This window comes from Gossypium hirsutum, chromosome A07, assembly GCF_007990345.1.
Source record: "Gossypium hirsutum isolate 1008001.06 chromosome A07, Gossypium_hirsutum_v2.1, whole genome shotgun sequence".
Lineage (NCBI taxonomy): Eukaryota > Viridiplantae > Streptophyta > Magnoliopsida > Malvales > Malvaceae > Gossypium > Gossypium hirsutum.
Window position 1 is genome coordinate 23,242,013 of NC_053430.1, and position 14,297 is coordinate 23,256,309.

At 32.9% G+C, this 14,297-nt stretch overlaps 1 protein-coding gene across 1 annotated transcript; it reads left to right on the top strand.

The window, feature by feature from the left end:
- The first annotated feature begins 7,218 nt into the window (after positions 1–7,218).
- LOC107956519 (serine/threonine-protein kinase GRIK1) lies at positions 7,219–12,334 on the top strand. The gene is made up of 12 exons (XM_016892148.2): positions 7,219–7,479; positions 7,882–8,244; positions 8,412–8,486; positions 8,571–8,615; positions 8,833–8,907; positions 9,678–9,765; positions 9,873–9,997; positions 10,513–10,608; positions 11,281–11,347; positions 11,449–11,564; positions 11,663–11,741; positions 11,849–12,334. Exons 2-12 carry the CDS (start codon positions 7,936–7,938, stop codon positions 12,004–12,006), a joined length of 1,233 nt encoding a protein of 410 aa, XP_016747637.1. The 5' UTR covers positions 7,219–7,479; positions 7,882–7,935; the 3' UTR covers positions 12,007–12,334.
- The last annotated feature ends 1,963 nt before the right edge of the window (positions 12,335–14,297 follow it).

The following is a 14,297-nucleotide window of genomic DNA, read 5'->3' on the forward strand; positions in this document are numbered from 1 at the left end:
AAACAACACACCTGTGCGCATGGCCGTATATCACACATGGTTGAGACACACGCCATGTATCTACCCGTGTGGACAAAATAAGGCCATTTCTAAACCTTAGTTCTCACCTAAATTTTTCCTGGTACCCACATTAATACTTGCATACATATACTAACCAATTCAAGTCATTTGAATCAAACCAAATACAAGTATTGTATTTAACATATTAGCACATATGTTCGAGTAATTAAACATTGTCAAGTTTACACTTAAGTTTATATGTAAATTTTATCAATTATACTAATTCAAATCCATTCATCATAAAGTTTATATACCTTTCATCATAAAACCATTTTTGACACACATCAACCATGATAATACCTTATATAATTACATCAAAGTATGTTTAACACTGGTCATTCCAATGGCTAGTTACAACCCAAATATTTTATCATTGAATCTATTTAACCTATACATGTCATTATATCAAAAGTTAGCTTATTTCATATACCGAGAGATCCAAGGGATAGTGTGATGTGTCTCCGACCAAGTTCCAACCTTCACGAGCCTTTGAGTACTATAAAACAGAGGAAAATAATACAAAGTAAGCATTTAATGCTTAGTAAGTTTGCATAACGGGAATTTAACTTACCATTCATTTACATTTAAGGTAAGCAAACAAAAATGAATCCAAGCAATTTAACTAATAGCCTAAAATACACAACTTTATCAAACATGTTAGTCATTATTCCACATAAATTTCAAGAATCAAAGATGAGCTCATCATATATTAACTTTCATATTACATGTACATTTCCATAATAGATCATTTCAAGTTCAATTTAGCCATGTCAAAACTCTACCCATTAAATTTATTTGAAATATTGATGGATAGACTCATATAGTACACTTTAAGTGTACAAAACTGAAAATCCGTCAATTCATATCCAGGGGTACCCATTTAGGGCACATAATCAGGAAGCACTCTCTCGAGCCATATAACAAGATGCTCATGTGAGCCATGTAACAGGAAGCTTATCCGGGCTGTAATAGGAAACTCATTAGAGTTTAAAACAGGAAGCTCATTGAGCTTAACAGGTAACTCCAATGAGTTATTATCAGGAAGCTCCATATAGCCACATAACAGGAAGTTCAAACGAGTCATATCAGGAAGCTCACAAAGAGACTATATCAGGACGCTCATAAAGAGCTGTGTTTGTGTCCACAATATACGCAGGATCACAACCGATCATATAACAGGACGCTCACAAAAAGCTGCGGTAGTTCGCAACACATGCAAAATCACTACCAATCAGAATGCTCACAGGAACCATATAACGGGAACTCAAGAGAGCTTATAACAAGATGCTCTTTCGAGCTAAGGTGTGTCTACAACATATGCAAGACTACAACCAATCGGGAAATCCTGTGTCCATCGAATTCCATCTATTCAATCGGGTCTTATTATTTATCGAGCAATATCAGACATAATATAATTAATTTTATACATTAAACATTTATAAACTTCATACATATTCAACATTCAATTCCAAACATATTAATATACATAATCTAGTTACACGAACTTACCTCGATACTTGTTCGTTACAAGAATCTACTAATCCGATACTTTCTGTTTTCATCGATCCAACTCAATAATGGGTCTTTTCGGATCTATATAAATGAATTTAACATCAATTTAATCTATTTCATACTCAATTTAATTCAATTCACATCCTAAGAAAAATTATCATTTTGCCCCTATGCTTTCCATAAATGACGATTTCGTCCCTAGGCTTGGAAAATGAAATTTGTGAAATTTAATCATTATTCCAAGCCTAACTGATTTTTACATATAAAATTTACAGCACATATATTTCATAAAATCATAAATTTTCCATGAATTTTACATCTTTACAATTGAGTCCCTAAATCAAAAATTCATGAAAATTCACTTTACAAAAGTTATTTATCTATCAACAACCTTTCAATTTCTACCATAAATTTCAAAATTTCAGCATATTCATCCATGGAAAATTTTCAAAAATTTAATAACTTTACAAATTGATCCCCAAAATAGATAAATTAAGTTATTACGATCCTAGAAATATGAAAATTACTAAAAAGCGGATATGATTACTTACCTAATTAAGCTTTCTTGAGTTTCTTTCTCTTTCCTAGGGTTTCCATAGAATTTGGGGAAGAAGATGATATAAAATGATGATATTAGATATTTATTTTATTTATCATCTTTTATTTATTTCAATTTCCAATTTAGTCCTTTTCTTTTTTTCTAATTTTCCATGGATGAATCATCAAAAATATCTACTAACTTCTCTTAATAGTCTAATTACCATATAAGGACCTCAAGTTTTGAATTCCATAGCTATTTGATACTTATAGCTACTAGAACTCAACTTTTTCATTTTATGCAATTTGGTCCTTTCTATAATTAAACATGAAATCGGTAAAATTTTCTTATCAAATTTTCATAAGTCTTTCCTATCATAATGCAGACCATGCAAAAATTTTAAATAAATTTTCTTTCTGACTCGGATTTGTGGTCCCGAAACCATTGTTCCAGTTTCACTGAAAACGGGCTGTTACAAGTCTGGTGAGATAGCTCATTTATATATGTTGGCAAGCATGATCAGTAATTTGTATAAGAAACTAGAGAGTTGTAAGCCTGCTAAAGCGATTCTAGATAAGTTAAAAGGCATTATCGGAGGCCAAGTTGCCTTGGCTCAACAATATGTCATAACTAGATTGATGAATGCCAAGCAAAATCCCAGCACTCCGATCAAAGACCATATGATCACTCTTATGGGCTACTTTGCCGAGACCGTGGTCAATGAGGTCACTTTGGACCAGAACACTCACATTGATATGGTGCTCATTGGCAACAAAAACCTGATGTTTACACAACTCATAAGGAGTTACAATCCTTTGAGTTCATGTTGAATGGTGGTTAGTCGTTTTGAAGAGAAAAAGTAAATATATCCATCGCTTCTTCCTCAAAAGGGAAGGGGAAAACACGCTAAGAAAGGAAAGGCTAAAGTCTCTAGGCCACAACTAGTGGAAAAGAAAAGAACCAGAAAGCCTAAAGACTTATCTGAGTCTAAATGTTTTTTTTTGTAGCAAGAAATAACACTTCAAGGCAACCTGTAAAGAGTGGAAAGAATACCTAGCTACCAAAGGAAAATGTATGGAACTCTTGATGATAAAAGCTTGTTTAGTGGAAGATTCAATAAACCATTAGGCCATTGATTTGGGAGTCACTAATAATATTTCTATTTCTCTACATGGGTTCGAGAAGACGAAAGATCTTAGAGATAAAAGCTTATCGTTACAAACCGGGAACAGGACAAGTGTGCCAGCTAAAGTAGTGGGAGATGTACATCTTTATTTTGATAATTTTAGGAAGATTATTTTAAAAGACATTTTCTATGTACCAAGTTTCAAAAGAAATTTAATTTTTATTGCATGTTTATATAAAGATAGCTTGACCGTTACTTTTAATAATTGAATTGCAATATTTAAAAATCACAATCTTATCTGTAATAATGAAATACAAACTAATTTAAAGCTAAAATAAAGTATATTATACCTTTATGACTTAACTTTTCAAAACTATATATTTTCATGTTGTTTGACCATTAGGGTTAACAATCAATAGTTAAAGAGTAACGACTACCACTTTATTCTATTTTGGGGGGGTTATTTTTGTCATTTGCCCATGTATGAAAAAATTACAAAATCATTTTTTTTTCATTTGCACACTAACTATCATTAATAATACAACACATATAAAAATGATACCAAAAACAAATTATTTGATCTGTAAAGCTATTTATTGTTCTTATTCATCACGGATCTCCCCAAAACCTGCATGCCTTTATTCATCATCAATGACAAAGGAAAGTTTTAATATGCCAACTAAGGTGGGGAAATAGGTTGAGAGGTCAAGTGACACATGAGAGTATATATTAATTTATAGATAATTTATATTTTTATTTTACTTTTTTAAATTTTTCCGTAATATTTTTATAATTTTTCATATCTTTATGATTTTAATGATTTTAAATAGAAAATACTAGTTTTGCCACGTGGCATTTTTAATGATTTTAAATAAAAAATACTAGTTTTGCCACGTGGCATAATCTTGGTGCGATGCCATGTGGCAAAAGTAACCCGAAAAATTAAATGAAACAGTAGTTGTTACTTTTTAACAATTAACCATTAACTTTAACAGTCAAAGAACTTATTTGATTGAAATTTTAACGTTCACTTATTTGAGTGTGTGTTTTTTTGTTTAAATGCTTAATTGACCTTTTGGAAAAATTCAAAGACTTTTTGAACCCTTTAGCATTTATTTATTTATTTACCATAGAGATATAAACTAAATTAACAATATCAAAAGTACCACTAGCTTTATCACTATCAAGGACTTCTAGTAATTCCATAGGGGCGTCTGCCAACATATGTACCCCCTTCATATTAGTAGAAGACATCTTGGCAACCTGATCAACAGAACATGTCTTACCACTCAAAGCTCTTTATTTTGTAGCATCTGCTGAATTCACCTAACCAGAGATAAGTTCAGGTTTACCGAAGTATTCCCTTGGATTGCTTGGACTACCTCCAAGCTATCAGTCTGGATCAAAACCCTACCCAAACCCTGTTCTTGTAATAAGGTTAGTCCATCCAAAATACCCTATAGCTCGGCGTCAAAGGCTGAGCACCCATCCCCGAAATAACTGGTTAAAACCCATAATCCATTCCCCTAGATGATTTCGCACCACTCCCCTACAAATGCAGACCCTATACTTAAATTGACTGTACCATTAGTATCCAAGTGAACCCAATTATCTGATAAGGGAACCCTCTAAATAGGAATACACCTTCGAGTCAAGCCTTCCTTGTGTGTGGACCAAAGTTGTCTCACCTGACTAATAGAAGCTTTAACAATCTCACAAGCTTTCCATGTTAAGCCTTGAAAGACGAGTAAGTTTACATTCTTCCAAAAGCACCACGCAATGAGACCAAATAAGCTTGCCCAACTAACTTCCACAAAACCCATCAACTCATACAACTGTAAGTTGAAAGCTAACCAATTAGAGAGGCTGGTAGTGAAAAACTTGCTACCTTGGCTCAAAGACACCACATGTCCCCACACCTCTTTTTTCGTAGAACAATCTCTAAGCACATGAAGAATATCCTCTGTAACATTTCCACAAACCGAACAAGACCCATCTTGTTCAATGCCATATCTTACTCACTCCATGTTAGTGAGAAGACGTTGTTTGAAAGTGAGCCATAGAAAAAAGAGAACTATTTGAGGACCCTTAAATTTCCATAGAGTTTTCCAAATCGCTTCCTTAGAGTTCTAGTGGTTTTCCCTAAGCGAACGATTAGCACTCTTAACCGAGAAAGCCCCTTTTGAATTTGGAAACCAAGAAATCCTATCCGACCCCTTTTAGAATGTGAGGGAGGGATACTCATTATGCACCTAATAATGTTTCCGAGACCCATACACGAAAAAATCAAGGTTTCAATTGCCTTTCTCTATAACCATTTCTTTGAGTAGACAATCCGCTTCTAGATTCCCATACGAAGGTATCCATTTTATCAGAGGACCAATCTATGGCACCCAAGGGTCTTGCCAACACCAGACAAACCTCCCATCCCCCATCGACTACACTAAATTATCTCTAAGTAGTGACCAAACCTTTGACAGGCCTCTCCAAAGAAAAGAGTTGTTGCTTCTCAAAATACTTTCTGGCAAACTGTCTTTCATACCATACTTTGATTGAAGAATCCTCACCCATAAGGTATTGACATTTGCAACCAAATTGAATCCCAATTTCATCAAAAAAAGAAACACTTTGATCCTCGACCTCCGCAAACCAAGACCCCTATAAGAGCGTGGTTAACAGACTGAGTCTCAACTTACTAGTGCCATCTTCTTCTTTCCATTCAAGGAACCCCAAATGAACTGTTTGGCCAAGCACTCAATCTCCTCACAAATCCCTTTCGGTATCATCACTAACTGCATAAAATAGTTAGGTATAAATAATAGCACAGATTGGGCTAGAGTAGCTCTCCCAGCAAATGATAGTTATCTAGCATCCCAACTAAGAAATTTACTACGTACCTTGTCCACCACGAATTGTAAGATACTTTTAGAAACTCTTTCATGGAATAGTGGAACCCCATATAAGAGCCAAGGTCATGTTATAACATTAAAGTATATTTTTATTAGGATAAAATAGAAGTTAATAAATTAATTTAACTTCAAACTTTAAATAATTCAATAAAATATTAAAAATATCAATTGTTTAAAATTTTATTTTATTTTTATCATTAAATTAATTTTCTTTTAAGTCATTTTAAAATATTTCAAAATCATACATTTTTTTATTTTAATTAAATAATAATTTAGAATTAAAATTTTAAAAGTAAATTTCTTTTTGAAAGGTAGTTTTTTTTTTCTTCGTTACCAAGCAACAAGGACAAAACCATAAATAAATAAGTCATCTCAAAGCATTATTATTCTAAGCATGAGTTACAGCTTTTCTTGCCATAGATTTAGCTAATTTACTCCCTTCATGCTGCTGTATATGCTGAAATTGGGTCTTCATGGCATCGATATCATGCAACAGGAGGGGTTTTAGTTTCCGGTGGGTTGTCACTTCTTCAATTGTTCTGTCTTTGCTCCATATAGTGCATGATGTAATGTTCTTGCAATGATTAGTTTGGTGGTTAAACGATCGTCTGACGAGAAACTTACAGCCTGCAACCACAAAGTTTGATTAGTATTGGATTTTAGAATAACAGCAGCAGCAGCTACCATATTTGCCATCTATTTCCATCCCAAAATGTGGTGGTGAGCAGTCTGTTGAGTGTTCGTTCTAGATTACGTTCACAACCATCAATATGGAATCATCATCAAAAACTAAGCATTGATATTAACATTATTTAATGTATTACTAAAAACGTATATTGGAATTTAATTTTCCTCGGTACCCATTTCAATAAATAGTGTATAAAACTATAATTTGTTTTTGAGAATATAAGACTATAATATCTTAGTTAGAAAAAAACCTCCATTTTTCATATTTTTATCGAATGAAAACTGCTACACATGTCCAACACTCGTAATTTAACAGCAACACACTGTTTTATAGGTGGCATAACTATTTTTGTTTGATTTTTTGAAATAGTCGCTAATATTTCACTTTACAAATTCATCAAATTTTACGAACGACTTTTCAAATTTGATTTTCTTTTCTTTTCTTTTGTAACCGCTACCAAGACTTCGTAATCGTCGTCTTCGTAGTGGTTTCTTTTTTAATTTTTTTTTAATAAAAGGAAACAAATTCAAATCAGGCTATCAAATTATTTGGGATCATTGTTGGTTTGACGTCCAAAAGTTTGAATTTCTTCCTTTTCCATCACCTAGCTGATTAGGGTTTCAAGCATTTTTTTTTCCATTATCAGGTAATTTTGAATTTTGGTTTTCTCTTTTAATTTTATTTTAGTTTCCATTTGATAGATTTTTTTTTAATTTTTTTTTTTGGAAAACTTGATTTTGTAAGTAACATATTTGTGAAGAAAATGTATGTAATTGTAAAGGCAAAAAATTGTGATGCGATGCTTTTGAAGATTTATAATTTAAAAATAAACTAGTTGATTAGAAAAATGCATGATTTTTGCTTTTAAATCAGTCAATAATCTTTGAATGCATTACAATTCAGTCATTTGCTGATTTTTAATCAAATTTATTGTCTATTATTTAGCAATATTCAATGAGGTTAAAAAATAACAAATAATGGAGCTCAAGTTCTTATATAGTATGGGTTACTCTTAATCTTAATATGAAAGCTTATGCTGGCTTTGCAGGTTTAAGATTTGTTGTAGCCATTATTTACTACTTTCAAGGTCTCAAGTGTTATAATGTTTGGTAAGAGCTTTTCATTTGCTAAAGATTTTGGCTTTTGCGGTTGCTTTGGCTACACAACAAAGCCCAAACGGTCGAGGTCCCATTGCAGGCCAAACTCCCAGGACTTTTTTTTAGATGAAGAAATAGAAGAAGAGGATAGTTGTTTATATAACGATGATTTTACGAGCACTTCTCAAGTAGATGTGGTTGAGCCTATAAGCCGTGCCAAGCGTTCTGAGGAGATTTTGAGGTTCAAACTCAACAATGGAATGATTTGCAGGCAATTTATAGTTAAGGAAACCAACAGGATTATTCGCTCAGAGGTAGGCAGAGAAATGTTGTTATGCCTCCATTGCCACTGAATTACATCATAAATGTTAATAATATTATTTTCTTGAGTGCCTTTATGTATTCATACCAGTAATCTTCATTTCATTCTGTATTTGTCTCATATAATTATAAAGTTTTGGAATCTTGACTTCATTTTCAGGATGAAAATGGGAATAAGATGGTTAATGAATATGTGCGTGAATATAGGATTGGTTCTGGCAGCTATGGAAAAGTGGTAAGGATATCATTGAAAGTCACTGTGTTACATAAGTTGCAGAACATAATTAATTGTTACCTATTTTGTTTGCTTCTGTGGCAGGTTCTATATCGAAACAGTGTAGATGGGAAACACTATGCTATTAAGGTTAGTGGCTTGTTTTGATACAAAAGTGATTGTGCTTTGAACGCAAAAATGGCAATAACAACTCATTTTTGTTTAGTAGCAAAAAGTTGAAGCATTTAAAACTAGAGAAACATTTTGTCTTTCGCTATATATATTCCTATAGCCTAAATGTTGCAACTTTATACCAAATTAAGGTTTTGCCACGCAATAATGAGTTATTTTTATATTTGAATTTCAGGCTTTTCATAGGTCTCATTTGTTAAAGCTACGGGTTGCTCCATCAGAGACTGCAATGACCGATGTTCTTTGTGAGGTATTGACTTGATGTTTTGTTTTATTTATATTTTGCCATATATCTTCTGTTTAATATAGATCAGTTTATTTGGTTCCTTGTGGTTGTTGTCAAGTTCAAATTGCCAATATAGTTAATTGTAAATAGCAATTTTCATTCTTAAATTTCATTTAAAATAACAATTCTGTGCTTGGGTTTATATTCCATCAATATATGAATTACTCTTTTAGGTTCTCCATATTCAAGCACTCCCATCAAACTCTCCATTTATTCTCTATGTCAAGATAATGTAATTTGCCCTCTCTTTGCAATTCTGTTTTTTTTTTCTCTCTTTTTTCTTTTTCTTGTCTTCTTCTAGGAGATTTCTCTTTGTATGCTACCAACATAGAATTTTAATGACATTTTCTTTGATGATGGTTAGCTCATTGATTGTGTTCTTGGTTTACTCTTTCTTATTTAATTCGATTTTTTTTCTCTTATATTCAATGACTGTTATCCTTATGCATTCCTTTTTCCTTTAAAATAAATTGGAAGCAACTCAATCTCTACTTGAGCAAAAGACTGACTAGACGGTTAGTTTGTTATGTGGGCATTGTTATTTCGCCATCTACAAACAGATGATGAAAAGAGATAATATGTAACACCATTTGGTTAATTTCCTTGTTGAAAAGAGATAATATGTTGGCATAGTCATGTAGATAGAACTGCCTTGATTGTCTTCTTTTGACATGTGAAGTACTTTTGATTTTTGGATGGATTGCCATATTTATCTTATCCATTTACCTTTACAGGTTCTAATTATGAAAATGTTGGAGCATCCCAATATAGTAAATCTCATTGAGGTGATTGATGACCCAACCACGGATCAATTTTACATGGGTATGTATATTTCTTTCTTAATTTATTTCTCTACTAAGTGATGTGTATAAAAGAGTCATTGAGTTAGTTTTATTATATTGACTGCCATTAATTTTCCTTTCGTTCAGTTCTTGAATATGTGGAAGGAAAATGGGTTTTGGAAGGTTCTAGTCCTCCTGGAGCCATTGGAGAAGATACTGCTAGGAAGTATTTGCGAGATATAGTATCTGGGCTTATGTACCTCCATGCACATGTATGCTTTCATACCAACTTTTGTGCCTGGTTTTGTTTCTTCTCTATTATTTTTCTTTTTTAAAAGTATTTCAATTCTCTTTGAGGGTGTGTTTTATTTCTTATAAATCCAATTACATGGTTCGATAAATATGATAAGGTTTTTCCCTGAACATGTGTAGAAAAGATTTTTTTGTCTTTTGTCTGGCTGTTTATCCTGTTTGCTCCAAACAGAGTTGGCCAGTTATGATTTCTATGATATATATACGTGCAGCATGTCCTTTCATATTTGATACCCTGTGTTTTGATATCTGAATAATGAAGGTTTTCAATCCATAAATCTTCTAATTTTCTGTTTGTTCTACAATTTCTTTTCCTATTATTTCTTTACCTTCCATGGTAAGGTTGGAACGTGTGCACATGCTTCCATGAATTTTACTTTTTATGTGGAGTATCTTGTTACGTGGTATTGCCATCAAAATCATCTATTACTTGTTATTTTATTGTTCTTGCTTATGTCTTTTCTTTTAAATACAGAATATTGTGCATGGAGATATAAAGCCTGATAATTTATTGATTACTAAAACGGGTTCGGTGAAGATAGGAGACTTCAGTGTCAGCCAGGTGTTTGAGGTAATGATACTACTTCTCCTTTAAATTCCTCATATGATGACTTAAATGAAAGTATTAAAGTGTAATCAATTTTTAACGTGTAAGAAATATGCATACCAAACATATTTATCTGTCCCTACATTACAACGACTCTTCATTTTTCTTTTCTTTGGAGGTAAGCATGGGAATATGGCTTTCCAGAAATCCACCAAATATGCATGAAAAAACTTAGAAAGAATTGAACATACCTATTCTGAAGACACCCATATCTGAAATTCACATCCAAGTTCAAGTAACATAGATTAATTCCTCTATAACTATCTAAAGAGCCTCTTTTCTATCGTATGTTGTTTTTTCCGAATCGAGTATAATACCAACTACAATTTTGTCTATAGGAAGTTTTTCTAAGACGTGAGTTAGCACAAAAGCGTAATGTACCTAAATGGGTTGCATGCACTTGTTTCAATAAGTGACTGCACCAAAAGTTTGTGTGGCTGATGCACATTTGAAAATAATTTGTTTATAGTTTTGTAACAGAACTTTATCATTATTATTTGTTATTTAATTTGTCCCATTTTTATTGTGTTTTAATTGCTTTCAGAAGTATCATTTAACTTTGAAATCACTTTAGTTCTTACTTCTTAGTGGAAGTAAGTTTATGCTGTTTCAAACAAAATCATTTTATTTTTACAGGATGATAATGATGAGCTTCGTCGTTCTCCTGGGACTCCTGTTTTCACTGCACCTGAGTGCTGCCTAGGTTGGTATTCCCTCCGTTAGCTGGAACTATGGTTTTGTGTGAGAGTGATAGTCTGAGGAAATAGTATGCTTGTTTTGACTGAACATGAAATCCATCGACAGGCTTAACCTATCGAGGAAAAGCTGCAGATACATGGGCTGTAGGAGTTACGTTGTACTTTATCGTACTGGGAAAATATCCGTTTCTCGGTGAAACACTACAGGATACGTATGAAAAGGTAAGCAATTTGCTCTCGATTTCTCCTTCTCTTTTGCTCCTATTCCGGCAAACATTCTCCGATAGCCAACAACAATGGTGTTCATTTTTCTGTTGCAGATTGTTAATAACCCTCTGGTTCTGCCAAATGACTTGAACCCAGAGTTGAGGAATCTCCTGGAAGGACTTCTTTGCAAAGGCTAGTGCAATCTTTTGTTCTGATTTCTTTGTCTTTTATACCAAGAACTAATTCTCATATGGAGTTTTGGCCGCGGTGATCACGAAAACAAACCATTTTTTTTTCAGACCCAAAACAGAGGATGACTTTAAATGCAGTAGCAGAGAATCCCTGGGTTATAGGAGAAGAAGGACCAATCCCCCAATACTTGTGTTGGTGTAAGGGTAATAGCTGCCACAGGGAAGAATCTAATTGCAGAAATGGTACTCACCAGTCTGAAGCTTAACTAGATTAAGGACCGGTTTCGGTTTGCTGTACGGTGGCTTTCTTTTTCTTTTTTTTTACCCTATTCTTTTTGCACCAGAGGCACCATGTTTATTAAGATTTACTAGGTTCATTTTTGTGCAAGAGTGTGACTTGTCTTAACTCTTCAAGCCTCATTTGGACCTGAGACAAGCCTGCCCCAACATTCTTAACTGGGAACAACAATACAATCACCTCGGCTTATTCCTAGGTCTGCTCGAGTTTGGAAATAGTAATTTTTTTCATATTAATATCCATATTTTGTAATTTTAAAAAGTCATTATTTTTTTTTAAAAATTTATTATTGAAAATAATTTGAGTCGGGGTTTAATTAAATTGTATTAAAAAAATTCATATCTGACCCAAATTGAATTGGATTTATCGAGTTGGTTGGTGACTTAAGTCATGGACAGGATAATTAATTATTCAAAATAGATTCTAACAATTTCCGATTAGTAAATTCTTTCACATTTGACTAGACTTGATCATAAGTCGGGCCACTCGTCTAAACCCGAAGGTCTGCCTAAAAAGTAGAAAGGTTTGAACAAAAGTATAGACTCGAAAATAGGTTTAGACAAAAAAATAAGGTTTGTTTTCTAAACGGGCTAGGCCTTGGGTAAAATTTTTTTGCTCGGGCTTGGTCTAAATTTGCCTAATTTTTTCACTATTGTCTACTACTATTTTGTTGTTGTTTGTTGCTATTTTGATATTGTTTTGCTGTTATTTATTGTCATCTTACTATTATATTACTATTAATTTATTGTTATTATTTGAATATTATATAACTCTTGTTTTATTATTAATTTTGCTACTATTTTAGAGGCATTTGTTTGCTAAGTTATAACTATCTTAGTACCATTTAAGTATAAAGACTTTTTTTAATGTATTTTCAATTTGTTGGGAAACATTTATTGTAATGTTTTTAGTATATTTGATATATTATATGTTTTAAAATTTATTTTTATATAAAAAATTTAATACAGGTAAGTTGGGCTCAAAATTGGTATTTTTTTTATCTAAGTTTGAACAAAATTTTAAACTTGACTTAACCCATGATCAAGTCAATATTAATTAATCAGTGATTTTTCATTATTTGATTGTATGAATATATTAATACTTTAATATATTTGTATATATATGTTTTTTTTTTCTTATAAAGTGAATTGTTAATATTAAATATAACCATATTATTTGGTATACATAATTAGAAATCCTGTCAACATAATCACCCTAACTTTTACAAAAAGTTTATTCAGACAAATGTTTTCTAGTCTAGGGAATTTTAATCTCATTTATTATATCTCAACACGTATTTTAAAGGTCTTTCTATCTGTTACACATAGCATAGATTATCCCATCTTAGATAAATTATATTACATTTAATCACATTTTGGCAAAGCATCTTATAACTTTACTACTGGCCTTTTGTTGGAGCTCGCAATTGGCTCACCACTAAGATCATTGTCTATATAAGGCTTCCTCCTCATCATAAGAGGGCATGTTTTCTTCCCTTCTAATTCAACTATAAAGGCTTCTTTAGAGACTTCATCTAAACCTCTTAAGCTCCTTTTAGCAGCTGTTGGCATAGCAGCGCAAACTACTTCCATCCACCAAACACAAACTTTGTATCAACAATTGGCTAGTTTGTGAGAAGAAACAAAAAGCTATGTGCCTACCCGATGAAGCTCATTACTTTAAAAACCCTAAAAACTCAAAAGTCGCTCAGAACAACAGTGTTTAGCCCTCTCTAACACTAACCGACCAACATAAACTACCAAACTAGGTTTATCAAGTTAGACCTTAGCACGATCACTTTAGTCAATCTTAGTGGTAAGCCATTCATACCCTCCCTACCCCCATGCACCAAAAATACATGAAGGCTCACCTAAAGACCAAATCCATTCACCAAATCCAACAATCATACTCACCAAAGACTTGTTGCCGAAGCTTCACACCAAAAAATTTATCCGCCACCAACCCTCAAGTAGTACATGGAGTTACAAGCCCAAAAAGTGATTTTCCAAACCCAACTATGCAAACAAATTAATTTACCTTTTTCGCATATGATATGGCCTCAGATGACATATCCCCAACAGCAAGACGCTACTTTAGAAGGCCAACTAGGAATTTTAAGGGGAAAACAACACCACATGTACTAAGGCAACTTCGATTGGAACGGCCACAACATTAACAATTGCCTTAACCACAAAGAAGCAAAACTAGATGACATGGCCAAAGCCTCCTAAGGATTGGATTACATGAGAGGGCCCCTTA